Below are 26,353 nucleotides of genomic sequence, written 5' to 3' on the forward strand. Positions count from 1 at the left end.
CCATACAGTGAGTGTCAGCGCCTAGCAGACCCATACAGTGAGTGTCAGTGCCTACCATACCCATACAGTGAGTGTCAGCGCCTAGCAGCCCCATACAGTGAGTGTCAGCACCTAGCAGCCCCATACAGTGAGTGTCAGCGCCTAGCAGCCCCATACAGTGAGTGTCAGCGCCTACCATACCCATACAGTGAGTGTCAGCGCCTAGCAGCCCCATACAGTGAGTGTCAGCGCCTAGCAGCCCCATACAGTGAGTGTCAGCGCCTAGCAGACCCATACAGTGAGTGTCAGTGCCTACCATACCCATACAGTGAGTGTCAGCGCCTAGCAGCCCCATACAGTGAGTGTCAGCGCCTAGCAGCCCCATACAGTGAGTGTCAGCGCCTAGCAGACCCATACAGTGAGTGTCAGCGCCTAGCAGACGCATACAGCGAGTATCAGTGCCTAGCTGCCCCATACAGTGAGTGTCAGCGCCTAGCAGACGCATACAGCGAGTGTCAGCGCCTAGCAGCCCCATACAGTGAGTGTCAGCGCCTAGCAGACGCATACAGCGAGTGTCAGTGCCTAGCTGCCCCATACAGTGAGTGTCAGCGCCTAGCAGACGCATACAGCGAGTGTCAGTGCCTAGCTGCCCCATACAGTGAGTGTCAGCGCCTAGCAGCCCCATACAGTGAGTGTCAGCGCCTAGCAGACGCATACAGCGAGTGTCAGCGCCTAGCAGCCCCATACAGTGAGTGTCAGCGCCTAGCAGCCCCATACAGTGAGTGTCAGCGCCTAGCAGCCCCATACAGTGAGTGTCAGCGCCTAGCTGCCCCATACAGCGAGTGTCAGCGCCTAGCAGCCCCATACAGTGAGTGTCAGCGCCTAGCAGCCCCATACAGTGAGTGTCAGCGCCTAGCAGACGCATACAGCGAGTGTCAGTGCCTAGCTGCCCCATACAGTGAGTGTCAGCGCCTAGCAGCCCCATACAGCGAGTGTCAGCGCCTAGCAGCCCCATACAGTGAGTGTCAGCGCCTAGCAGCCCCATACAGCGAGTGTCAGCGCCTAGCAGCCCCATACAGTGAGTGTCAGCGCCTAGCAGCCCCATACAGTGAGTGTCAGCGCCTAGCTGCCCCATAGTTACATAGTAGATGAGGTTGAAAAAGTACATGCGTCCATCAAGTTCAACCTATGCTAAATTTAGACAATAGATACTTTATCCTTTATGTGTATTTATAGTATTTTGATCCAGAGGAAGGCAAACAAAAAACCCCAGTGACAGATCATCCAATGATATCTCATAAGATGAAAAATAAATTCCTGCCTGACTCCAATAACAGATTACACCCTGGATCAACATCCTTCCCATGTTTACTTATTTGGTATATCCCTGCATACGCGACAAAACGGAATGACACATGGTCCAGATGGGCCAGTGGTTCAGAAGCAGATCCCCTATAAATGTGCACTCAATACCACTCAAAGGGAAAAGATGGAAAAGGAGTATAAATGCATGAATAGGTATGAGAAGTCACCCAAAGAACAGTACATGGTAGAATGGTATAAGTTTTAAAATCTTTTATTATATACAAATAATTAAAATATAGGGCTTTAAAGTGTATCCTCAAAACAACAACAGTGCTGCTTGGTATAGCCACTACTGGATGCGTGGTGCAAGATTCACCCCCCAGTTAGACGACTACATATAAAATGGTAGGTAGTGGATAAGGGTAATAGGAACCTAAGGTATACGATGAACCGGGTTTGAGCCTACTAAGAGGAAGGGGGTTTCTAGGCCAACTCCCCCCTCCACGCTACAATTAAAACTATATTAAAGTCCAAATACACCGTGGTAATAATGGTTGCTCTTGAGCATTTGTTACTCCGACAGCTATATAAGTGGAATTGGAAGCGAGTATCCAATAAGAACCACCCATTCTGATTCAGAGTAACCGTTACCACCACGGTTGTGTTGTTTTTTGGTGGTACCGGAACCGTTCTCACCACGGTCTCTACACCTGGGAGTAGGGACGTCCCAATTAATTGCGATGGGTCACAGGTCATTTTGCCCTTGAGGAAATATGATAGTACAGGGTTGATGGGGGAGATGGTGAATGGGGAATCTTATGCCAGATTTTGTTAGGAGAATGTGTGGTGATAGCATTGATGTTAAGCTTTGAAAATGCTATTATCTGTCATTTTCTTTTTATTATTATTTGTGTTAATGTGTTGAATTTTGAAATCATAAGTATGATGAGCAATACTAAAAATAATTGTGCATAAAAGAATGTTTTTCTGTGTATCTCATTGTTTTTTCTGTATTGTAATGTTGCTGTTTAATGCTGGTAAACCCAATACAAAAACTATTACAGAGAGAGACAACTGCATCTAGAACTAAGCACTCCCACTTCAAAGGCTGACAGCTACCACAAGACTATTCCTTCTTTCTCAGGGACAGCAGTACATGAGAGTAAGAGCTCTGGCATACTCAGTGATGCTCGCAACAATGAGAGCACTCGGCAGTGATACTCACTGTAATAAGAGTACCATGGGCACGCACAGCAATACTGTAATTAGAGCACCCTGGTACATTCAGTGATACTCATAGTAATGAGTACCATGGCATGTTCAGTGATCCTCGCAGTAATGCGAGTACCATAGGCACACCTAATGATACTTGCGGTAATGTGAGTATCCTGGTACTCTCAGTGATCCTCTTAGTATTGAGAGTACATTGCCATGCTCAGTGATCCTCATAGTAATGAGAGTACCCCAGGCACACTTTGTGGTCCTCGCTGTAATAAGAGTACCATGGGCATACTTAGGGATTCTTGCAGTAATGGGAGTACCCTGGAACGCTCAGTGATCCTTGCAGTAATGGGAGTACCCCGGTATGAGGGCTGTACAATGGGCACAACTAGTGAAACTTGCTGTAACAATAATACCCAGGCAAGCCCTATGATCCTCGCAGTCATGAGAGTACCATGGGCACCCTTAGTGATCCTCATAGTAATGAGAGTACTCTGGGTATACTCTCATCCTCATAGTAATGAGAGTACCATAGGCATGCTCAGTGATCCTCGCAGTAATGAGAGTACTCTGGGAATAGCCAGGGATCCTCGCAGTAATAAGAGTACCTTGGCATGCTCAGTGACACCGGCCTTCTCTTTCAGTTCCTGTGTCTGAAGAATATCCGCACCTTCCTGTCCGTCTGCAGTGAGAAGTTCGGGCTGCGCAGAGCGGATCTGTTCGAGGCGTTTGACTTGTTCGATGTCAGGGATTTCGGGAAGGTTGTAATTTGATATGATCTGCTGCAAAACTGAACACTCCACCAATACTGCCCAACCTTACAAACAGCATCAATACTGCCCAACCCTAAACACAGCATCAATACTGCCCAACCCTAAACACAGCATCAATACTACCCAACCTTAGAAACAGCATCAATATTGCCCAACCCTAAACACAGCATCAATACTACCCAACATTAGAAACAGCATCAATACTGCACAACCCTAAACACAGCATCAATACTGCCAAACCCTAAACAAAGCATCAATACTGCCCAACCTTACCCACAGCATCAATACTGCCCAACCCTAAACACAGCACGAATACTGCCAAACCCTAAACAAAGCATCAATACTGCCCAACCTTACCCACAGCATCAATACTGCCCAACCCTAAACACAGCACCAATACTGCCCAACCTTACAAACAGAAAATCCCAGAAAAAAGGGAAAAGATGCCTAATATAAGTGAAAGCAAAAGTCCAAAATATAAAAAGGTTATATATTTTGATAACTAGTTTAAGAGCCCTGTTATAAATGGCAATCAAAACATAAACCCCAAAAATAAATGTATATACTGTATGAATGTGTTTCTGAATGCTGTGTGTACACACGCGCACGCACACACAGACATGCACGCGCACACAGACACGCGCACACACACACAGACACACGCGCGCACACAAACACAAATGCTAGATGTTTCAGTTCCCCTGCGGGTTTCACTCACTTCCTGTTAAAATCGTACTATATAGTGCTTTTAGTGAAGCTTCAACTGCTGGGAAACTCCGACTGACATCACTTCTGCACATACCGAGGCAGCTTAGAAATGAGAAGTCCTGAGATATTCCAGGGGAGGAGTAGACAAGAACACATTAGGAGCCCTGTGTACCAACAGGATCTTAGAAATTATTTTGCGTGTCAAAATTGTAGTGCTAAAAAGTCGTACAAACCATCCTAAAATGTGGTGGTATGTAGAAAGGTTCTTGTGTGCCTTCTTACATATGACTCATAGCTTGTTGTCTGAAATGATTTGACGTGTTGTATACCTGATACAATTTAGATTAAAACAGAATGTGTATTTTTTTTTAACTAGTATTAGTCAATATCAAATATTACTTACAAATATTTTATAACAGCCGTACTGTGAAAATAATAAATTTTGTTAACGTATAAACTGAAACACCTGTGCATCGGCAACAAATTGTTTGCATAGATACATAGCAGAATTAGAAGTGCTTTAAGTTGCGAATAGTATGAAGATGTGTTTTAGGACTTTGGTCGGGTTCTGCTTGGCAGACGATTTTGACGCAGGTTCGACTGTTATAGTGTAAAGATATATACAGTCATGTGAAAAAGAAAGTACACCCTCTTTGAATTCCATGGTTTTACATATCAGGACATAATAACAATCATCTGTTCCTTAGCAGGTCTTAAAATTAGGTAAATACAACCTCAGATGAACAACAACACATGACATATTACACTGTGTAATTATTTATTTAACAAAATTAAAAACAAAATGGAGAAGCCATGTGTGAAAAACTAAGTATACCTTATGATTCAATAACTTGTATAACCACCTTTAGCAGCAATAACTTGAAGTAATCGTTTTCTGTATGACTTTATCAGTCTCTCACATCGTTGTGGAGGAATTTTGGTCCACTCTTCTTTACAACGTTGCTTCAGTTCATTGAGGTTTGTGGGCATTTGTTTATGCACAGCTCTCTTAAGGTCCTGCCACAGCATTTCAATTAGGTTGAGGGCTGGACTTTGACTGGGCCATTGCAACATCTTGATCCTTTTCTTTTTCAGCCATTCTGTTGTAGATTTGCTGGTGTGCTTGGGATCATTGTCCTGTTGCATGACCCAATTTCGGCCAAGCTTTAGCTGTTGGATAGATGGCCTCACATTTGACTCTAGAATACTTTGGTATACAGAGGAGTTCATGGTCGACTCAATGACTGCAAGGTTCCCAGGTCCTGTGGCTGCAAAAACAAGCCCAAATCATCACCCCTCCACCACCGTGCTTGACAGTTGGTATGAGGTGTTTGTGTTGATATGCTGTGTTTGGTTTTCGCCAAACGTGGCGCTGTGCATTATGGCCAAACATCTCCACTTTGGTCTCGTCTGTCCAAAGGACATTGTTCCAGAAGTCTTGTGGTTTGTTCAGATGCAACTTTGCAAACCTAAGCCGTGCTGCTATGTTCTTTTTAGAGAGAAGAGGCTTTCTCCTGGCAACCCTTCCAAACAAACCATACTTGTTCAGTCTTTTTCTAATTGAACTGTAATGAACTTTAACATTTAACATGCTAACTGAAGCCTGTAGAGTCTGAGATGTAACTCTTGTTTTTTTTTTTGCAATTTCTCTGAGCATTGCACGGTCTGACCTTGGCGTGAATGTGCTGGGACGTCCACTACTTGAAGATTGGCAACTGTCTTGAATGTTTTCAACTTTTGAATAATCTTTCTCACTGTAGAATGATGGACTTTAAATTGTATGGAAATGGCCTTATAACCCTTCCCAGATTGATGGGCAGCAACAATTGCTTCTCTAAGATCATTGCTGATGTCTTTCTTCCTTGGCATTATGTTAACACACACCTGAATGCTCCAGACCAGCAAACTGCTAAAACTTCAGCTTTTATAGAGGTGGTCACGCTTGCTGATGATCAATTAATCAAGGGCATTTGATTAGCAGCACCTGTCTGCTACTTAGCATCTCAATTCCTATGGAAGCAGTAAGGGAGTACTTAGTTTTTCACACATGGCTTCTCTATATTGGCTTCATTTTTGTTAAATAAATCATGACACAGTGTAATATGTCATGTGTTGTTGTTCATCTGAGGTTGTATTTACCTAATTTTTAGACCTGCTAAGGAACAGGTGATTGTTATTATGTCCTGATATGTAAAACCATAGAATTCAAAGAGGGTGTACTTTCTTTTTCACATGACTGTACTTTTTAGTAGATACCATCATGCACATCCCATGGGGTTGCACCAATATACCTGATTACAACCATTTTTAACGCTTAAGGCGCACAATAAGGAATAAAAACAAAGTACTTGGTTAATAGACACGCAAGCACAATATAATTTGTGCATCAATATAAGTCCAAAAATTCCATTTGTAACTCTTAGTATCACGAGCCCCAATGTCATGATACGAATGATGGCATAACAGAGGGCTGGGCAACTCCAGTCCTCAAGGGCTACCAACAGGTCAGGTTTTCAGGATATATCTGCTTCAGCACAGGTGGTTCAGTCAGCGGCTCAGTCATAATGACAGAGCCACTGATTGAGCCAACTGTGCTGAAGCAGGGATATCCTGAAAACCTGACCTGTTGGTAGCCCCTGCCATAATATATACAGTCTAATGTATATTCATAGAGGAATTGTAGCTTCCCATCTAATAGCAAGACAGTCACTTGCAGGCTAAGGCGACTGCTGCCATAATGCTGAACGTGAATTAAATACCTGACCACAAACGAAGGGACGAAATCCTGGTTCTGTTCAATGGAGGTTTGGTTTGGTTTGGTTTGCACCGAAATTCATATTGGGGGTGCAAAGTTTTTACCTGCCGGTCCTCGTTCATTGACGTTATGAGGACGCTGCATCACGTGACGGCACAGTGTCATGGCAACGCGTCGCCATGTGATGCTGTGTCGCCATGACAATGCAGCATCACGTGACAAATGCAGCATCGCGTGACAATACAGCATCGCATGACAATGCAGCATCGCGTGACAATGCAGCATCGCGTGACAATGCAGCATCGCGTGACAATGCAGCATCGCGTGACAATGCAGCATCGCGTGACAATGCAGCATCGCGTGACAATACAGCATCGCGTGACAAATGCAGCATCGCGTGACAATGCAGCATCGCGTGACAATGCAGCATCGCGTGACAATGCAGCATCGCGTGACAAATGCAGCATCGCGTGACAAATGCAGCATCGCGTGACAATGCAGCATCGCGTGACAATGCAGCATCGCGTGACAATGCAGCATCGCGTGACAATGCAGCATCGCGTGACAATGCAGCATCGCGTGACAATGCAGCATCGCGTGACAATGCAGCATCTCATGATGCCGCAACGCCGATGGACGAGGGCTGCTCTCTAACAGAGTCCCACTCTCTCCCCCCGCAATCAGTTTCAGTGCTGTGAGGAAGAGCGCAGGACCGCTGTAACCACGAGTAAATATTTGAGAATATCTGAAATTCTTGGGGGTGCAAATGCACCCTTTCACTCACTCACTCACTCACTCACTCACTCACACACAGACTTGTGGTTGCTCTACTGATTCGGCACATGTTAAATGAGCCCCTCAGAGACTTATTCAACATTTTCATTGTGGGAAGTCAGAAAAGCTGGTGGGAGGTGAAACAATAAACTGTCCGGATATAACTGGAGGGTAACTTGAAAAAAGTGGCTTCACGCCCTCTAATAAAATAACACATCTAATAAAATATCAAATGGAAATTCCATTAGATAAGATAAACTAAAATATATAATATAGAAAACACAAAATCTAATACAACATAAAATAATATTTTTATATATATAGTATAATATATCATATAAAATTGAAACATAATATAGACTATTATATATAACATATAATATAAAATATTCTATCATATAAAATTATATATAATATAAATGTAAATTAAGACTACTACATGAAATATCATACAAAATATGTAATATTATAAAAGACAATGTAACATAAATAGTAAAGTAAAATAGCATAGTAATACAATACAATAAAATATAATATAGTGTAATATAAGATAATGTAATATTATAATAAAATATAATATAAGAATGTAATATTATAATGAAATGTAATAACATAATATATAATATATTGTAATTCACCATAATATAATGTAGTACAGTACAGTATACATAGACCTCTCCACGTAATAAGATATAATGACAGTGTGATAATACAAAGACCCCTCCCATTAATAATGTATCAGTGTGATAATACAGAGACCCCTCCCATTAATAACATCAGTGTGATAATACAGAGACCCCTCCCAATAATAATGTATCATTGTGATAATACAGAGACCCCCTCCCATTAATAACATCAGTGTGATAATACAGAGACCCCTCCCATGAATAACATCAGTGTGATAATACAGAGACCCCCTCCCAATAATAACATCAGTGTGATAATACAAAGACCCCTCCCATTAATAACATCAGTGTGATAATTCAGAGACCCCTCCCATTAATAACATCAGTGTGATAATACAGAGACCCCTCCCATTAATAACATCAGTGTGATAATACAGAGACCCCTCCCATTAATAACATCAGTGTGATAATACAGAGGCCCCCTCCCATTAATAACATCAGTGTGATAATACAGAGACCCCTCCCATTAATAATGTATCAGTGTGATAATATACATACCCCTCCCAATAATAATGTATCATTGTGATAATTGAAACCCCTCCCATTAATAATGTATCAGTGTGATAATATACATACCCCTCCCATTAATAATGTATCATTGTGATAATATACATACCCCTCCCATTAATAACATAGTGTGATAATACAGAAACCCCTCCCATTAATAATGTATCAGTGTGATAATACAGAGACCCCTCCCAGTAATAACGTATTGGTGTGATAATATACATACCCCTCCCATTAATAACATAGTGTGATAATATACATACACCTCCCATTAATAACATAGTGTGATAATATACATATCCCTCCCATTAATAACATAGTGTGATAATACAGAAACCCCTCCCAATAATAATGTATTGTTGTGATAATAGAGACCTCTCCCAGTAATAACATAGCAGTGTGATAATACAGAGACCTCTCCCAGTAATAATGTATCTGTGTGATAATACAGACCTCTCCCATTAATAACATCAGTGGGATAATATACATACCCCTCCCATTAATAACATAGTGGGATAATACAGAGACCTCTCCCAGTAATAATGTATCTGTGTGATAATACAGACCTCTCCCTTTAATAACATCAGTGTGATAATATAGAAACCCCTCCCATTAATAACATCAGTGTGATAATACAGAGACCCCTCCCATTAATAATCTCAGTGTGATAATAGGAAGACCCCTCCCAGTAATAACATATCAGTGTGATAGTACACAGAACCCTCCCATTAATAATATATTAGTAAAATTATACAAAGACCCACACAGCAAGAACATATCAGGGCATTAGTACACATACCCCTCCCAGTATTATCACACAAGTAATAAATTAGCCTGGGCAGTGAGACATTCCACTTACACTATTGCACATATCCTCTGGAGCTACTTACTAAATGTTACACTCACAGCCTCTATATTTCCTTTTCCTTCTGCAGGTTATCGACACTCTGTCTATATTATCTTGGACTCAGATCTCTCAGAGTAAAGGCATTGAGTGAGTATCAAACGGTGCCCACACCCCCCTCATTAGCTGCTGGGGTCAGGGCACATTTACCAGTCACGGCAGCCGGCACACGAGAAGTTCTAAAACCATTGGGACAGTCGCCAAATTAATGGAAAGGCCAGCACTCGTTCTAGAGGACGGATGTGGCACACCATCCCCAGCTGTCACCATATGTGTCACAAAGTCTCCAGCTGTCCCCACATTCAATATGCTGCCCCCAGGTGTCCTCACATGCGACACTGTCCCCCAGCTGTCACCACATGACATGCTGAGCCCCAACTGTCACCACATGTGACACACTGCCTCCACATGTGACACACTGCCCCCACATGTGACAAACTGCATCCTTACCTTGTCCTCAGGCCATTTCCCACTGAGGAGCTGGTGACAGACGAGGACATCTACAGCGGCCTCTCCGACCAGATTGAGTGAGTCAGACTTCTCCAGGAGCAGAACGTCACTGGGACCCCAAATACATTTGTGACAGTAGGGATAAGGCAAGAGGTACCCACTGATGTTAGAAAAAGGGTACAATGTGATTTAGTACAGAGAAATACTACAGGCAGGTGAGGTAACTGTCATGTTAGACCAAGCTTATTACCACTTTACCATCTGGATTCTTTGATTGAATAAAGCATGAAATAAAATAAATTGTATTTATTCACATAAAGAACACACATAGCTTGAATTACAAAAATATGACGAATAACACACTAACTGGGATGGGGCAAAACGAAAAATAAATGTTCACGGAATGAAATCCACAGAAATCCAGTCTCTAGGTAGGAATTCCCACACGTGGGGTTGCTGCACAAAAAGAGCAATGTAACAGTCCTTGGCTAGGGGCGCTAGCTGCAACCCCTGTTCCTCCACCAAAAGTAATATTTTCGTTCCCCCAATGCAGGATTAATTAATTCTTAGTCCTTACAAATACTGGAAGCTGGATACAAATCTTTAGTTGCGATGAAATAGTCTCTGTACCGCTCACTGTAGCTTAGATGAACCAGATGGAACTTCTTACAAGATGGAACACTTAGATCGAACTTAGATGAATATCAATCTCAGATGACTCAGACTTCTGATTGCTGCACCAACTTTTAAAAACTCCAAAAGTCTATCTTTTCAGTCTGCAGCGAATCACTGCGTGGGAACCAATTATTCCACCTATAGCAAGGTTTTGCCAGGCACTCCCAAAAAACTGGCACAAAGCCTCAGTATCGCAACTGCGCATTTGCAACAAAAATGTCATATTCCCCCCACTGGCCACTTGCCACTTAGCATACCTAGCCAAGCTTACTTCCCAGGACATCTGTCAGGACAAACTGTTCTCCTCTCCCCCTCTGAACAAATGGCTCTCACACCACTATTTCTTTGTAGCTCAGAGGTTTCTTATCCTCCATTTCAAAGCCCAGTATTACACACCCTACGTGTCAACAAAAGGTTTAACACCTCTAGGACAAATAAATCTTTGGACTAGTAGCCATAAGCCCACTCTGAGTTTCTGCAGGACTAACGTTTAAACCTATTAATCTTGGGGGATGGTTAAAACCCATGCTCTTTTCCCACTCATTCAAAAACATTGTTATCATAATTCATACATTTAACACATGATATGATTTCCCCCCTGAACCCCTATACTGGATTCAGGGTACCTGGACATTTATGTGGGTACCTCTGCTATACTGGAGAATCCCTGCTATACCTGCAGATATATTTGAACCCCTTCATACCCCTTTACATTTTATTTTAATAAAACAAACCTGCTCCATCTTATACCTGACTAGAGTGTGGGGATAACCATTAACCCCTAACCATTAACCCCTTATGCCCCGTGTAGGTTGGGGGTATTTTTCACACAGTCACAGTAATGCATACACAATGCCCGGGCCCAGGAGCTGACATTCTACATTTTAACTTAAAACCCCTATAACTCTCTTCACCTTATTCCTGGTGAGAGATGTACTGAACCCCACACTGGGGTCTGGGGTTTGGGCATATTCCGAGAACCTTTAATGTAATTCAGTTCCCTGCCCGGTCTTACTGTCCTGGTTTGTGCTGAAGCAGGGAGATTTGGCGGTGAGCTGCAAACTGCATTCTAGGGAGGATTTTGTTTGGTGATCTATGTTACTCATGTCCTCAGGAATCTGGGGGGATTCCTGAGTACATGTTTCGGGGTAACACACAACAGTGGCCCCCGTCTACCCAAACACACCCTGACAAAATGTTACCGTAAAGTCACCCGTGAACCTCACGCCCTGCACATTCTCGCTGGCTGGCAATCCTGGAACAGTAAAACCACATACATCTTTATTATACCAACAGTTATATGCCACAATTGGGTTGAATAGCTGACACTCACAATTCCCCAATATAGCTCAGGGGCACATTTCACACTGTATCATACATTTTCAGGGCTGCAGCCAGCTCTGGACTGCAGAACTGACACTTCACAGTCACCTTTTATAACTCAGCCCCCCCCCCCCCAGCTGGGCATAATGCTTTAATTGGTGGCCTGGGAACCCCTTCACCGTCACAGTAACCCATTGTAAATGACATGATGTCATATACACACGAACAAGACATCGTATACGAATTTAACTGTAACATCATGTAAACACAAATACAATGTCACATGGTCCCTGACTGCACTTTTAATAATGCACAAATACTCCTACTGTGTCTGTAAGGCTTCCGACATACCACTTAGATTGTAAGCTCTTCAGGGCAGGGTCTCCATTGGCCTAATATTGTCATTTACCTGTTGCGCTTATCCCCATTGTTTGTACTTTATATACCTTATATTGTAATTTTGTAATGCGCTGCATACAATGTCGTGGCTATAAACACAACTATACATATATACATGATGTCATCTGTCCCCTCGTAGTGACACCGGTGAGGAAGATGAAGACCTCTATGACTGTATTGAGACAGATGAAGAGGAAGGAAATGAGATCTATGAGGATCTTATGAAGGTTGAAGAGCCACCTGTACCCACAAGAGAGGAGGTAACTGCTGGGGAGGGGGTTACTACAGCGGAGGGGGGTTACTACAGGGGAGGGGGTATCTACAATGAGAAGGGGGTAGTATAAGGTAAAGGGGATAACAACAGGGGAGGGGGCAACTACTTGGGTTGAGGGTAACTACTGTAGTGAAGGGTAAATACAGGGGGTAACTGCTATTAGGGATAACTGAAGGGGTAGAAGAGTAACTACTGTGGAGGGGGGTTGCTACAGCTGGGGTAACTCCAATGGGGGGATATATACAGTGGAGAGTAACTACAGCAGAGTTAAAAGCTTTCATCACACTAATTTCTATCACTCTCTCCTCTTCCCTCTCTTCCGGTATCTCTCTCCTCCCTTTCCCCTCTTCTCTCCCTCTTTCTTCTCTGCCTTTTCACGCTCCCCACAGAAGTTGGCCCCAGTGGATATGAGGAGATGCTGTCTTCAGGAGATGCAGCAGACAGAGGAGAAATACACAGACACCCTGGTATCCATTTGCCAGGTACTGTACCTGTGATTACATCACTACAGGGGATGGTTTGACATATTGTTTAACGTTATCCAGGGTAAATATATAATATAACATAGTATTATAAATATATGCATATTTATATACACACACTTGCATTGGGGTTGTAACATATATCATCTTCAGCCCTTTTCGATCCACTTCTGTATGAGGGTCTCTCCAATGACCTTCCAGGTACTGAGGTTGCTAGCCTCTCTTCTCCACGTTGCTCCAACACATGTTCTGATTGCATCCTCCCATTTTACTCTTGGTCGTCATCTTGGTCTTTTAATCTCCTTTGGAATCCAGTCGAGTACCATCTTTGTCCAAAGGTGGTCATTTTTTCTTGCGATATATATCCAGCCCACTGACATTTTCATTTCTTCACCCATGTGATGATGTCACAAACTTTTGTTTGGTTACAAACCTCTTCATTCTTTTTCCTGCCTCTTTGGGTAATACCCAGCATACATCTCTCCATACTTCTTTGAGTTGTCTGAAGCTTCTGAATTATCTTCGCATTTAGGGTCCAAGTTTTACATCCATACGTGAGCACGGGCAGAATACATTGATCGAAAACTTTCCTCTTGGGGCACAGTGGAAGGTTCCCTTGAAAGATTGTCTTGTTTTTTCCAAAAGCCCTCCATCTCATGTTCCTTCTCCTATTGATTTAATTCAAATGTTTCCCATCCATTGTTACTTGCCAGTCAAGGTAGACATAGTCTTCAACTTTTTCTAGTTCTATTCCATTTATTTAGATCTTTGCAGAGTTGACACATTTGTTTTGCCGAGATTGATATGGAGTGCCACTTTTTTACTTCATTCTGCGAGTTCTCCGATTTGTTGCTGGAGGTTTTCTGGACTTGTGGCAAAAATAACAATGTCATCTGTATATCATAGGTGACTCAGATATTCATGGTTCATTCTGATTTTTTCTTTCTTCTCAATGCAATGTCTTGAATAATTCTTCAAGTGTTGCAGTGAAAAGCTTTGGTGACAGGGTGTCTCCCTGCCGCACTCCCTTGCTGAGACCCTTATCTTGCTTGTATCTTCATGTAATCTAATGGTTGATGTGGCATACTGTACTTGTAAATGTTCTTTATAATAGCAATGGACGCTTCAACGCATTGTCTTCTTAAGGCATTTAGAACAATAAAGGTGTGGACAGAATCAAATGCGTAATCTACGAATCCTAAAATGAGTGGTAGATCATTACTTCGTGTAAATAATTTATACTACTTGGATGTGGTTTATTATGTTGTATCCACTGCAAAATTATGATGCTGTTAGGGCCTACACTTGTATTATTTGAAGCATGTATCTCGTCAACTTGTCAACTGAACGACAATTCTGACTGTGCTTTCATACTTTGTCTGTCGTTTATTATGGGCGTAGCATCAATACCAGCGAGTAGCCAGCTTTGTCCTTTGTGTGCAAGACAAAACAATCAAGAATATTCTTCCCTTGGTCAAGACAAAGGGAATCTTATTCAGGGTGTTATACTTATACCTTTCCCAGACAGCTGTTACACTGCGTCATTCTCACGCTCCAGCAGTATCTGCGCACGCTCCAATGCTTCCCCTTTTCTTATCTTCTGTAACTTTTGTGTAACTGTTTTATTTCTCATACATAATGTTATCTTTCCTCTGAGCCCAATGTGTGGGATGTCCTCTCCCGTGTCAGGAGTTCTCTCAAGCAAGGTAGTTTGCAAAGATAATGTGTGCAGCTGTATCTGGGTCGTTTGTCCCCCATAATCCTGCCTTGGAACATTAACCCATGCCGTGCTGGTTGACACTGGCCACGTCTTCAAACAAAACACAGTCTCTCTTCTTACCCAGAATCCTATTAGGTTAAAGTCCAGGGATTTTAGGTCCAACACCTCTATATTGTTGGAGGTATCTCTTGTTAATGATGAAGCCTACTTCACTGACTCTTCCATTTTCTGTCCAGTACCTCTGTAATATAGTGTTTGATTTTAAGCTCAATGAGGTCTTCGTCTTTTCTTTGTACTTAACTAAGGCCAACAATATCCCATTTAATCTTCTCAAGTTGGCCTTCCAGTGCTTGCAATGCTGCTTTACTGGAAGAAGAACAGGAGCCAGCTCACTCGAGGTACACCGCTTGTGCTGAAACTTCTCGAAGTACACTAGGAGGGTTCTTCTATAATCACAATGGAAAAAAAGACTGTGCGCTGACTTTCCAATGTGCCAGCAGACATTATAAACAATATAGCAGATCATTTAATTGTCAAGGCTATGGGATAGTGTACTGGGAAATATAAAAGCAAGTGATTGCATTAACTCTTCATTTAAAAACACCTGCGTTCCCTCTTTGTCTTGATCTGTGGCTAAAAGAACTGGAAATGTTTACTCTGGGTTAGTATATATCCCCTATGTGTAAGATCCACAGATGTGGCTGCCTGGTTGATTGTTGAAGGGAAGACTCCTCATTTGCACTCTCTATTCATTCCCTACTGTATTTACCAAATGCTCTTGATTCTTGCATCCAGTATATTTCTCATTTCAAAAGTTTGTTGTGTCTATCTCCTCTCCTTGGTAAATTCTTAACACAATCGAGGAGGAATGTCTTGCCTTATTAAACTGGACTGCTAGGGTAGTGCCCTCTTCCTTTTCAGTGCCCAGAATTTGTGTATATTTTTAATAGTAGCTCTATGTTACTTTAATGGATGTATAGTGAACATAGAACATTGAGCACTGACCGGTAAGCATGTATGTCACATAGCAAGTAGAACAATGTATGTGTTGTTTTATATGATTTTGCCCATGTATGGGTGTGGAAAAGATGGAAAGATGTAGTGTTATGCTTATCCACATAAGCACCATGTCATCATGTCCATATATAAATATATATATATAAATACATACACATTGGCGGTCAGTCTCACCTCAGCGTGTGAACGTGCGGTACGTGGGCAGGTCATACTCATGTCTCTTCTGTACTCTGCAGTATTTTATGAAGCCACTTCAGACATTCCTGCGCAGACAAGAGATGAACAACATCTTCATGAACATTGAGGTGACTGATGGAAGGGGCGCACTGGGGTGTACTGTCCTAGAGATACCACTGAGAGGGGGGCACTGTCCTAGAGGTACCAGGGGGAATAGAGTGCTGAAAGAATGGGATCTCTCACTTTTTGTCAAAACACTATGTTATAATTTATCCCTCTATGCACCATTATTTCTGAGTTACTACAATCACTAACACAGAGCAAAGAAGGGTTTTTTTTTTTTTAAATCTACATTCCCTAAGAACAGGAACATCCCAGATCAATCAATCAATGCCATATTTATACTCAACCATAAGACGACCTCAAGAACTACAGACCCAAAAATCTACTTGCAATCACTTCCAACATTTTTATGAAGATTCTCAATAATCAGCTGTAACCTGGACTTTGCCCAATCTGGAGAACAAGGGGGATTTCCACAAAGGACCACATCTAGGTTGTGCAAGAACTGATTTCCAGAAGTCATCAATGAAATCTGAAATTCATTATACATATACAGTGGTGGGAAAAAGAAAGTACACCCTCTTTGAATTCTATGGTTTTACATATCAGGACATAATAACAATCATCTGTTCCTTAGCAGGTCTTAAAATTAGGTAAATACAACCTCAGATGAACAACAGCACATGACATATTACACCGTATCATGATTTATTTAACAAAAATAAAGCCAAAATGGAGAAGCCATGTGTGAAAAACTAAGTGCACCCTTACTGCTTCCATAAGAATTAAGATATGGACAAAAGGTACCCGGGCGTTCTCTAGAGATTGGACTATCACTATTGATAGAATGAGAGGAATAAATGGAGAAATATTACTTGGACAAAAGGTACCCGGGCGCTCTCTATAGGAATTAAGATGCTAAGTAGCAGACAGGTGCTGCTAATCAAATACCCTTGATTAATTGATCATCAGCAAGTGTGACAAAGTGTGACCACCTCTATAAAAGCCGAAGTTTTAGCAGTCTGCTGGTCTGGAGCATTCAGGTGTGTGTTAACACAATACCAAGGAGGAAAGACATCAGCAATGATCTTAGAGAAGCAATTGTTGCTGCCCATCAATCTGGGAAGGGTTATAAGGCCATTTCCAAACAATTTAAAGTCCATCATTGTACAGTGAGAAAGATTATTCAAAAGTGGAAAACATTCAAGACAGTTGCCAATCTTCCCAGAAGTGGACGTCCCAGCAAATTCACCCCAAGGTCCGACCGTGCAATGCTCAGAGAAATTTCAAAAAACCCAAGAGTTACATCTCAGACTCTACAGGCCTCAGTTAGCATGTTAAATGTTAAAGTTCATGACAGTACAATTAGAAAAAGACTGAACAAGTATGGTGTGTTTGATAAGGTTGCCAGGAGAAAGCCTCTTCTCACTAAAAAGAACATAGCAGCATGGCTTAGGTTTGCAAAGTTGCATCTGAACAAACCACAAGACTTCTGGAACAATGTCCTTTGGGCAGACGAGACCAAAGTGGAGATGTTTGGATATAATACACAGCGCCACGTTTGTCGAAAACCAAACACGGCACAAACACATCATACCAACTGTCAAGCACGGTGGTGGAGGGGTGATGATTTGGGCTTGTATTGCAGCCACAAGACCTGGGAACCTTGCAGTCATTGAGTCGACCATGAACTCCTCTGTATATCAAAGTATTCTAGAGTCAAATGTGAGGCCATCTGTCCGACAGCTAAAGCTTGGCCGAAATTGGGTCATGCAACAGGACAATGATCCCAAGCACACCAGCAAATCTACAACAGGATGGCTGAAAAATAAAAGAATCAAGGTGTTGCAATGGCCCAGTCAAAGTCCAGAACTCAACCTAATTGAAATGCTGTGGCGGGACTTTAAGAGAGCTGTGCATAAACAAATGCCCACAAACCTCAATGAACTGAAGCAATGTTGTAAAGAAGAGTGGGACAAAATTCCTCCACAACGATGTGAAAGACTGATAAAGTCATACAGAAAACGATTACTTCAAGTTATTGCTGCTAAAGGTGGTTCTACAAGCTATTGAATCATAAGGTGTACTTAGTTTTTCAAACATGGCTTCTCCATTTTGGCTTTATTTTTGTTAAATAAATCATGACACGGTGTAATGTGTCATGTGTTGTTGTTCATCTGAGGTTGTATTTACCTAATTTTAAGACCTGCTAAGGAACAGATTATTGTTATTATGTCCTAATATGTAAAACCATAGAATTCAAAAAGGGTGTACTTTCTTTTCACACAACTGTATATGCACACATATATAGTATATATACACACACCTCACGTGTTCCTCTTTCCCTCTGGGTTTTAGGACCTGCTGACTCTTCACCAGAGTTTTCTGGCCGAGCTAAAGACCAGCATCTTAACCAAGAGCCAACAGAACCTGTTCCAGGTGTTTCTGAGATACAAGGAGAGGTGAGATATACTGTGTAGCAGAGAAACCGTCATATATATATGTATATATATATATATAAAGCAGAAAATAGCCGTGTTACTCCAGTTGCGATAGTGCAGAATAAATTAGTTCTTCACTATTAGGTGATACCTTTTTTATTGGACTAACATTATTGGACTAACAATTTATGTCATAGGACAAGCTTTCGAGAGTTAGCCTCTCTTCTTCAGGTCAAGCAATACTGATAACTCTCGAAAGCTTGTCCTATGACATAAATTGTTAGTCCAATAAAAAGGTATCACCTAATACTGAAGAACTTATATATATATATATATATATATATATATATATATATATATATATATATATATATATATATATATGTATATATATATATGACCTACAGTATGTGCAGAAAAAAGAAGGGGGGGACAACAGACAGAGTAGTATGTCTATAATATATCACTGGCAGAGGGTAAGTGATGCACTCACAATTGGATGGATAGTAAGAGCCTTTATCCAAAAATCATAGGATCATGAGCAGTCTTGGGGGTTGTAAGTTTTGCTTGAACAGAATTTTCTTTCCGTGCTGCTGTCTTGCTGCAGGATCCTGGTCGTTCTGAGGGTACTTGTTCTCCGTCTCCCCCATATGTTATTTTCTTGAGAAGGAGAACAAGTACCCTCAGAACGACCAGGATCCTGCAGCATTACAGCAGCACGGAAAGAAAATTCTGTTCAAGCAAAACTTACAACCCCCAAGACTGCTCATGATCCTATGATTTTTGGATAAGGGCTCTTACTATCCATCCAATTGTGAGTGCATCACTTACCCTCTGCCAGTGATATATTATAGACGTACTACTCTATGTTTGTCCCCCCCTCCCCCTTCTTTTTTCTGCGCCTAGGTCATTCTTACATATTCCTTCTTTCTCGGCTCTTGTGGGGTCGAGGACCTAATTGGCTGCATTAATTAGGGAAAGGTTAGACACAGGTTAGCACCCCCTATATTGATTGTTGATTACACAGTCTTTATTTTTATTGTGTTATTATTTGACACTATTGAATATTGTTCACTGTAGCGCTTATAGTTCTTTTCACTTGCACATATATATATATAAATAATATCTAATAAATAATAATATAGTAAAATAATGCTGGGTCCTGCACTGACTGTCTCCTGTGCTGTGACAGGTTCCTTATTTACGGCACATACTGCAGTCAGGTGGAATTTGCCACCAAACAGCTGGAGCAAACATCACAGGAGCATGAGGACGTCAGGATGAGGCTGGAGGTGATTATGGAAATGGGGGTTATTTGATGTCTGGGAATTAAGTGACATTGTTATAATGGGAGGTCATGTGTGGAGACAATGTAATTTGTCATATGAAATTACCCAGGTCTGGGTTATGCCATGTTACAGTACCTGTGCTGGGATTATGTCATGTGACAGTACCTGTGCTGGGATTATGTCATGTGACAGTACCTGTGCTGGGATTATGCCAGGTGACAGTACCTGTGCTGGGATTATGTCATGTGACAGTACCTGTGCTGGGATTATGTCATGTGACAGTACCTGTGCTGGGATTATGCCATGTGACAGTACCTGTGCTGGGATTATGTCATGTGACAGTACCTGTGCTGGGATTATGTCATGTGACAGTACCTGTGCTGGGATTATGCCATGTGATAGTACCTGTGCTGGGATTATGTCATGTGACAGTACCTGAGTTTGGTTGGGGTTTTGTCATGTGACAGTACTGGATCTGAGGTATATCATGAGGCAGTATCCAGGCTCAGTTTACGTCATGAGACAGTACCCAGAATGGGGTTGTGTCATGTGGCAGTACCCATGCTGGTGTTAGGCCATGAGACGGTACCTTGGCTAGGGTTATATCATGTGACTAACCCGGCTGGGTTAGGGTAGTGTCATGCGACAGTACCAGGCCAGTGGTTGTCATATGACGCTGGGCCGGGGTTATGTCATGTGACAGAACCTGTGCGACCGTGGGTTATGTCATGTGACACTGGGCCTGGGCTATGTCTTGTGAAAGACTTGCGCGGGGTTGGGGTTATGCAATGGAACATGTTTTTCAGGAATGTTCCCGGAGGGCCAATAATGGGCGTTTCTCACTTCGGGATCTGCTGATGGTGCCGATGCAGCGAGTCCTGAAATATCATCTCCTTCTGCAGGTGTGTAGTCACTAACCATAACCAGCTAACCATAACTAATGCAGGGGATGGGTCCCTAAAAAGCTCAACATAGCCAACTGTAGGAGAGAGGTGACTAGCCAGTTTATTATAACAAGCTGTAGGTGAGGTGTCACTAACCAGCTACCCATAACAAGCTCCAAGTGAGGTGGTCACTAATCAGCTAACCAAAACCAGCTGCAGGTAAATGGTCACTATCTAGCTAACCATAACCAGCTGCAGGTGAGGGTGTCACTAACAAGCAAACTATAACCAGCTACAAGTTAGGAGTTACTAACCAGCTAACTATTACCAGCTTCAGGTGAGTGGTCAACCCCCTTTGAGCCACCTTCCTCAACTCTTTCTGCTCTCTCGCAGTAACTCATCTCTCCCCCCCCCCTTCCTTCTCTATCCCTTATTCCTCTATATCTTCCCTTACCCCCTCCCCTCATGGTCAATCATCCCTACTTCTCCCTGCTCCATCAACGGCCATCCTCTCTCCCACTCTCTGCAACTTGTCCCCCCTGTCTCATGGCGCCCCCACTCTCTAGTCTTTCACTGTCCCTCCTTCCACCCATTTCCCTCCCGCTGCTCTCTCCCGGCCTCCACTTTCTTTGCTCTCTAACTGTATTTCCCCCCTCCTCCTCTTCAGAGTATCTCCTCCCCTCTCACAATCCCTCCTCTCCTCCCCCACTCTGTTCTCACAGTCCCTCTCTTCTCACCCTCTCCATCTCTCTCGTGATTTAACCTCTCTGTCCTGGTTTCCTTTGCTCTCACAATGACTCCTCTCTCCCCCACGGTTCCTCCACAGGAGTTGGTGAAACACACAATTGAGCCAACGGAAAAAGAAAACCTGAAATTGGCTCTGGATGCAATGAGGGTGAGAGGCAACTGCGTATTATATAATAATAATAGCATGCTCTTTTGTATAGCGCTGCTAGTTTTACGTAGCGCTTTACAGAGACATTTTGCAGGCACAGGTCCCTGCCACATGGAGTTTACAATCTATTTTGTGGTGCCTGAGGCACAGGGAGATAAAGTGACTTGCCGAAGGTCACAAACATCTATACGTGCACACAGGCAGGATACACTGGTTGGAAACTTTCCTTCTGAGGCACAGTGGAATGTTCCCTTGCAAGATTGTTTTGTTTCTTCCAAATGCGCTCCTTACCATCTTCATTCTATTGATTTCATTTGAAAAGGTTTCAATCCATTGTTACTTGCTGGCCAAGGTAGACATAGTCTTCAACTTCTTCTAGTTCTATTCCATTTATTTCGACCTTTATAGAGTTGACACGTGTGTTGAACATCACTTTGGTCTTGCTGAGAATCATATGGGGGCCCACATCCTTACTTGCTGTGGCAAGTTCTCTGATTTGTTGCTGGAGGCCTTCTGGACCTGTGGCAAAAATCACAATGTCATCTGCAAATCGCACATTAGGTGACTGAAGTATTCACTGTTGAATTTAATTCCTTTTTATTCCCAAGTCAATGTCTTGAACAGTTCTTCAAAGTGTTACTGTGATAAGCTTTGGTGACAGGGTGTCTCCCTGTCGCACTCATTTGCTGATCCTTATCTTGCTTGTATCTTCAGTAATCTAATGGTTAATGTAGTGGCATTCTGGTAAATGTTCCTTATAATATAAATGTACCCTTCTTCAACACTCTGGGGTCTATGTATCAACATAGATAAAAGTGTGTTTAGACATAATCTTTTATTGTTGTACTGTCATCCTGTTTGAGTGCAATCATTTGCTTATTCCCAATCATACATGGCGAGCTAAATGCCCATTTTCTCCCCACCAAAGAACGACAAACACATTTGCAGATAAACAAGGCCACAGCTTTATTTAATTTAAAACCAGTGTTTGTTACCAGAACTCTTCCTTAACCCCTGCCAGGCAACCAGACCATGGTATAGAGCCCAATGGTATCCATATACCTCATGGGCTTTTTAAATAAATCAGTTCTGTACTATGAGAAAATACTTGTAGCATTTTAAAAAAAAGAATGTTTTAAAGACATTTTTAATGTTTCTAATGCAGAAAGCATTTCCAAAGTGGCAGCCGCCTTCCACCTTCTGATAGGCTCTGGCTCTTGAGCCACACCCTCTCCCTAGCAGTGAACAAATTGTATCTAGTAACTGCCTAGTCAATCATATTCTAGGAACTACATTGCCCACAATGCTGTGCAAGAATGGAATTAAATAACCCTGAGCAAGCGATCAGTTTACAGTCGATTACAGGGGAATAGATCGATCTGCAGCTTAGCTAATCACTTGCCAGTGTGCAGATTGTATTGCTGCACATATTGAATGGGAAAATATATACAGGCATACCCCGCATTAACGTACGTAATGGGTCCAGAGCATGTATGTAAAGCGAAAATGTACTTAAAGTGAAGCACTACCTGTTTCCCACTTATCGATGCATGTGCTGTACTGCAATCGTCTTATACGTGCATAACTGATGAAAATTACGCATTTGTAACAGGCTTTATAGTCTCCCCGCTTGCGCACAGCTTCGGTACAGGTATGGAGCCAGTATTGCTGTTCAGGACGTGCCGACAGGCGCATGCGCGAGCTGCCGTTTGCTTATTGGGCGATATGTCCTTACTCGCGAGTGTACTTAAAGTGAGTGTCCTTAAACCGGGCTATGCCTGTATATATACAGTTGTGTGAAAAAGAAAGTACACCCTCTTTGAATTCTATGGTTTTACATATCAGAACATACCGTATTTCCTCGATTCTAGGACGCACTTTTTTCCTATTTTCACATTGCTAAAATAGGTCTGCATTTTAGGATCGATGTATTAAAAAAAAAATCAGCTAGGGGGCGCTGCTGCAGATGCCGGCCGGGATATTCACAATGTGCATGAAAAGCACATCTGCCCGACAGCTAAAGCTTGGCTGAAATTGGGTCATGCAACAGAACAATGATCCCAAGCACACCAGCAAATCTACAACAGAATGGCTGAAAAGAGAAAAAAATCAAGGTGTTGCAATGGCCCAGTCAAAGTCCAGACCTCAACCCGATTGAAATGCTGTGGCTGGACCTCAAGAGATCTGTGCATAAACAAATACCCACAAACCTCAATGAACTGAAGCAACGTTGTAAAGAAGAGTGGGCCAAAATTCCTCCACAAAGATGTGAGAGACTGATAAAGGCATACACAAAAAGATAACTTCAAGTTATTGCTGCCAAAGGTGGTTCTACAAACTATTGAATCATAAGGTGTACTTAGTTTTTCACACATGGCTTCTCCATTTTGGCTTTATTTTTGTTAAATAAATCATGACACAGTGTAATATGTCATGTGTTGTTGTTCATCTGAGGTTGTATTTACCTAATTTTAAGACCTGCTAAGGAACAGATGATTGTTATTATGTCCTGATATGTAAAAACCATAGAATTCACTGTATATATTTTTAAAAACGGCAGCTTGAACTGTAGCTTTAATCTTTTGTTATCTTCAGTAGTAGTTGTTTTTCACAGTTAAATGTTGTTACATCTTCAGCTTGCAGGTCCTCTTGCACAGCTTTGTATATTCAATTCTTGTTCTTGCGTCCTAGGATTGCTTCATTTCTTATACTTTCCTCAGTAACTGTTTTTTGTTATCGATTTCTCCAGTTTTTTCTGCGCTTTCAAATGCAATTGTCATAAATTCATCATTGTTCTTTAAAGTGTCTCCGTGCATTTTGAGCAGGCTGAAGCGATCTTTTAGCTGCAGTTAAAATTGTCTGCCATTATCCTTGAGGTTCTTGATGTTGCTTGCTTTTTTATCCTTTTTAATCAGTTTTGTTTTTCCTTCTTCACATTACGATGTAGTTTGCAGCACACCAATCACTGATCACTCCTAAATGATTAAGGACTGTGCAGTCTTCAACCATGTGTCTTTTGTTAGTTAGGATAATAATAATAATAATAGACATTTTGCAGGCACAGGTCCCTGCCCCGTAGAGCTTACAATCTATGTTTTTTGGTGCCTGAGGCACAGTCACTTTCATTCTTTATTCCATTGGGCCCACTCCATGTCCATTTTCTATTTTGATTCATTTTGAAAAATGAATTCATGGATGTAGATGTTTTCACATTCTGCAAACTCTACCAGTCTGTCTCCACGTTCATTCCCGTTACCCTAACCATCCTTAAGAGGTGACAATTTCCTTGGCATTTCAAGTTTGTTGATGTCATTGTCTGCATGACTTGATGTTGGGGCATACGCTTGCATAATTTGAAGCCTGTATCTCGCCTATATCTCTTTGTCAACAGAATGACGATTGTGGCTGCTCTTTCCGATGAGATTTCATACTCCATTACTGTATGTTGTTTCTCCATCTCTTGTTAACGTTGAAACCTACTCTACTGATTCTTGCATTTTCTGTACCTCTTTCATATAACACAGTAGGTGTCCGCTTTTAAGCTCAATGGGGCTTTCATCTTTTCTTCTTACTTCACTAAGACCAACAATATCCCATTTAATCTTAAAGTTCAGCGTCCAGTTCTTGCAGTGCTGCTTCCTTGGAGAGAGTAGACAGTTGTAGATAACCAGATTGATGTTTGAATTACGGCTTTTGTTTAACTTCCAGGGATCCTTAGCCCCCTCTGCAGTCATTCCTTCTTCTGAACACTGTCACCGTCTCCGGATAATGAGGGCTATTACTTTTCAGTGTCTTCCATATTTGGGGGTTGAAGTCATACATGCCATGCCGGCCTCATTTGCATTGTATTTCAAGACTGACTGCGCATGTGCAGAATCGTATTCAGCGCATGTGCAACACACTCTCTCTCTCTCTGTCTCTCTCTCTGTCTCTCTCTCTCTCTCTCTCTCTCTCTCTCTCTCTCTCTCTCTCTCTCTCTCTCTCTCTCTCTCTCTCTCTCTCTCTCTCTCTCTCTCTCTCTCTCTCTCTCTCTCTCTCTCTCTCATATATATACACACTTAGTTAAGTTATGGTGGGTAAAAAATGTGACAAAAAAAAAGACAATTATATACATCCTCCTAGCTCTCGGGTGGGTCATGGGGTATATAATATAGGAGGTGGGTCAGGGTGTATATATGAGATGTGTCAGATTGTATATAACCTCTGTCCTCAGGATTTGGCCCAGTGTGTTAACGAGGTGAAGAGAGATAACGAGACCCTGAAGCAAATTACAAATTTCCAACTATCCATCGAGAACTTGGTATGTGCGGGATGTGGTGGGGATCCTATGGCTTGGCCTGTGAGACGGGTGAGCTCCTATAGAATGTACCATGGTCTAGTACAGGGGGGATGTGGTTATTGAAGAGTCTCCCTGCACTGTCCCTCATACTCAGCACTGATATAGAATTATATGTGCTCTGCTGTATGCCTTATGTTATCTCATATTAATAACCCCTCCCAAGCCAGAGATCTGCAGAGCGTCACTCCATTAACCCCTCCCCTGGCAGAGACCTGCAGAGCGTCGCTTCTTGTTGGTCTTCCCAGGTGACCTGCAGAGCATCGCCTCCCCATTACTTAGTAATAGGGGCTCCCAGAAGGTAGTGGGCGTAGTG

General features: G+C 42.1%; 1 protein-coding gene across 2 annotated transcripts in view; it reads left to right on the forward strand.

Moving 5' to 3' along the window:
* The window catches only part of VAV1 (vav guanine nucleotide exchange factor 1), a 118,899-nt gene that overhangs the window by 17,725 nt on the left and 74,821 nt on the right, over positions 1-26,353 (forward strand). The window contains exons 2-12 of one of the 2 annotated variants that reach the window (XM_075604444.1): positions 3,150-3,266; positions 9,644-9,702; positions 10,074-10,139; positions 12,599-12,719; positions 13,126-13,215; positions 16,189-16,257; positions 18,551-18,654; positions 19,826-19,925; positions 20,729-20,824; positions 21,633-21,701; positions 25,915-26,001. In XM_075604444.1, the coding sequence (XP_075460559.1) occupies positions 3,150-3,266; positions 9,644-9,702; positions 10,074-10,139; positions 12,599-12,719; positions 13,126-13,215; positions 16,189-16,257; positions 18,551-18,654; positions 19,826-19,925; positions 20,729-20,824; positions 21,633-21,701; positions 25,915-26,001 (978 nt within the window). Of the gene's footprint in view, positions 1-3,149; positions 3,267-9,643; positions 9,703-10,073; positions 10,140-12,598; positions 12,720-13,122; positions 13,216-16,188; positions 16,258-18,550; positions 18,655-19,825; positions 19,926-20,728; positions 20,825-21,632; positions 21,702-25,914; positions 26,002-26,353 lie in introns of both variants that reach the window. The other variant, XM_075604443.1, reaches the window with a different exon arrangement.

This window comes from Ascaphus truei, chromosome 6 (assembly GCF_040206685.1).
Source record: "Ascaphus truei isolate aAscTru1 chromosome 6, aAscTru1.hap1, whole genome shotgun sequence".
Taxonomy (NCBI): Eukaryota; Metazoa; Chordata; class Amphibia; order Anura; family Ascaphidae; genus Ascaphus; species Ascaphus truei.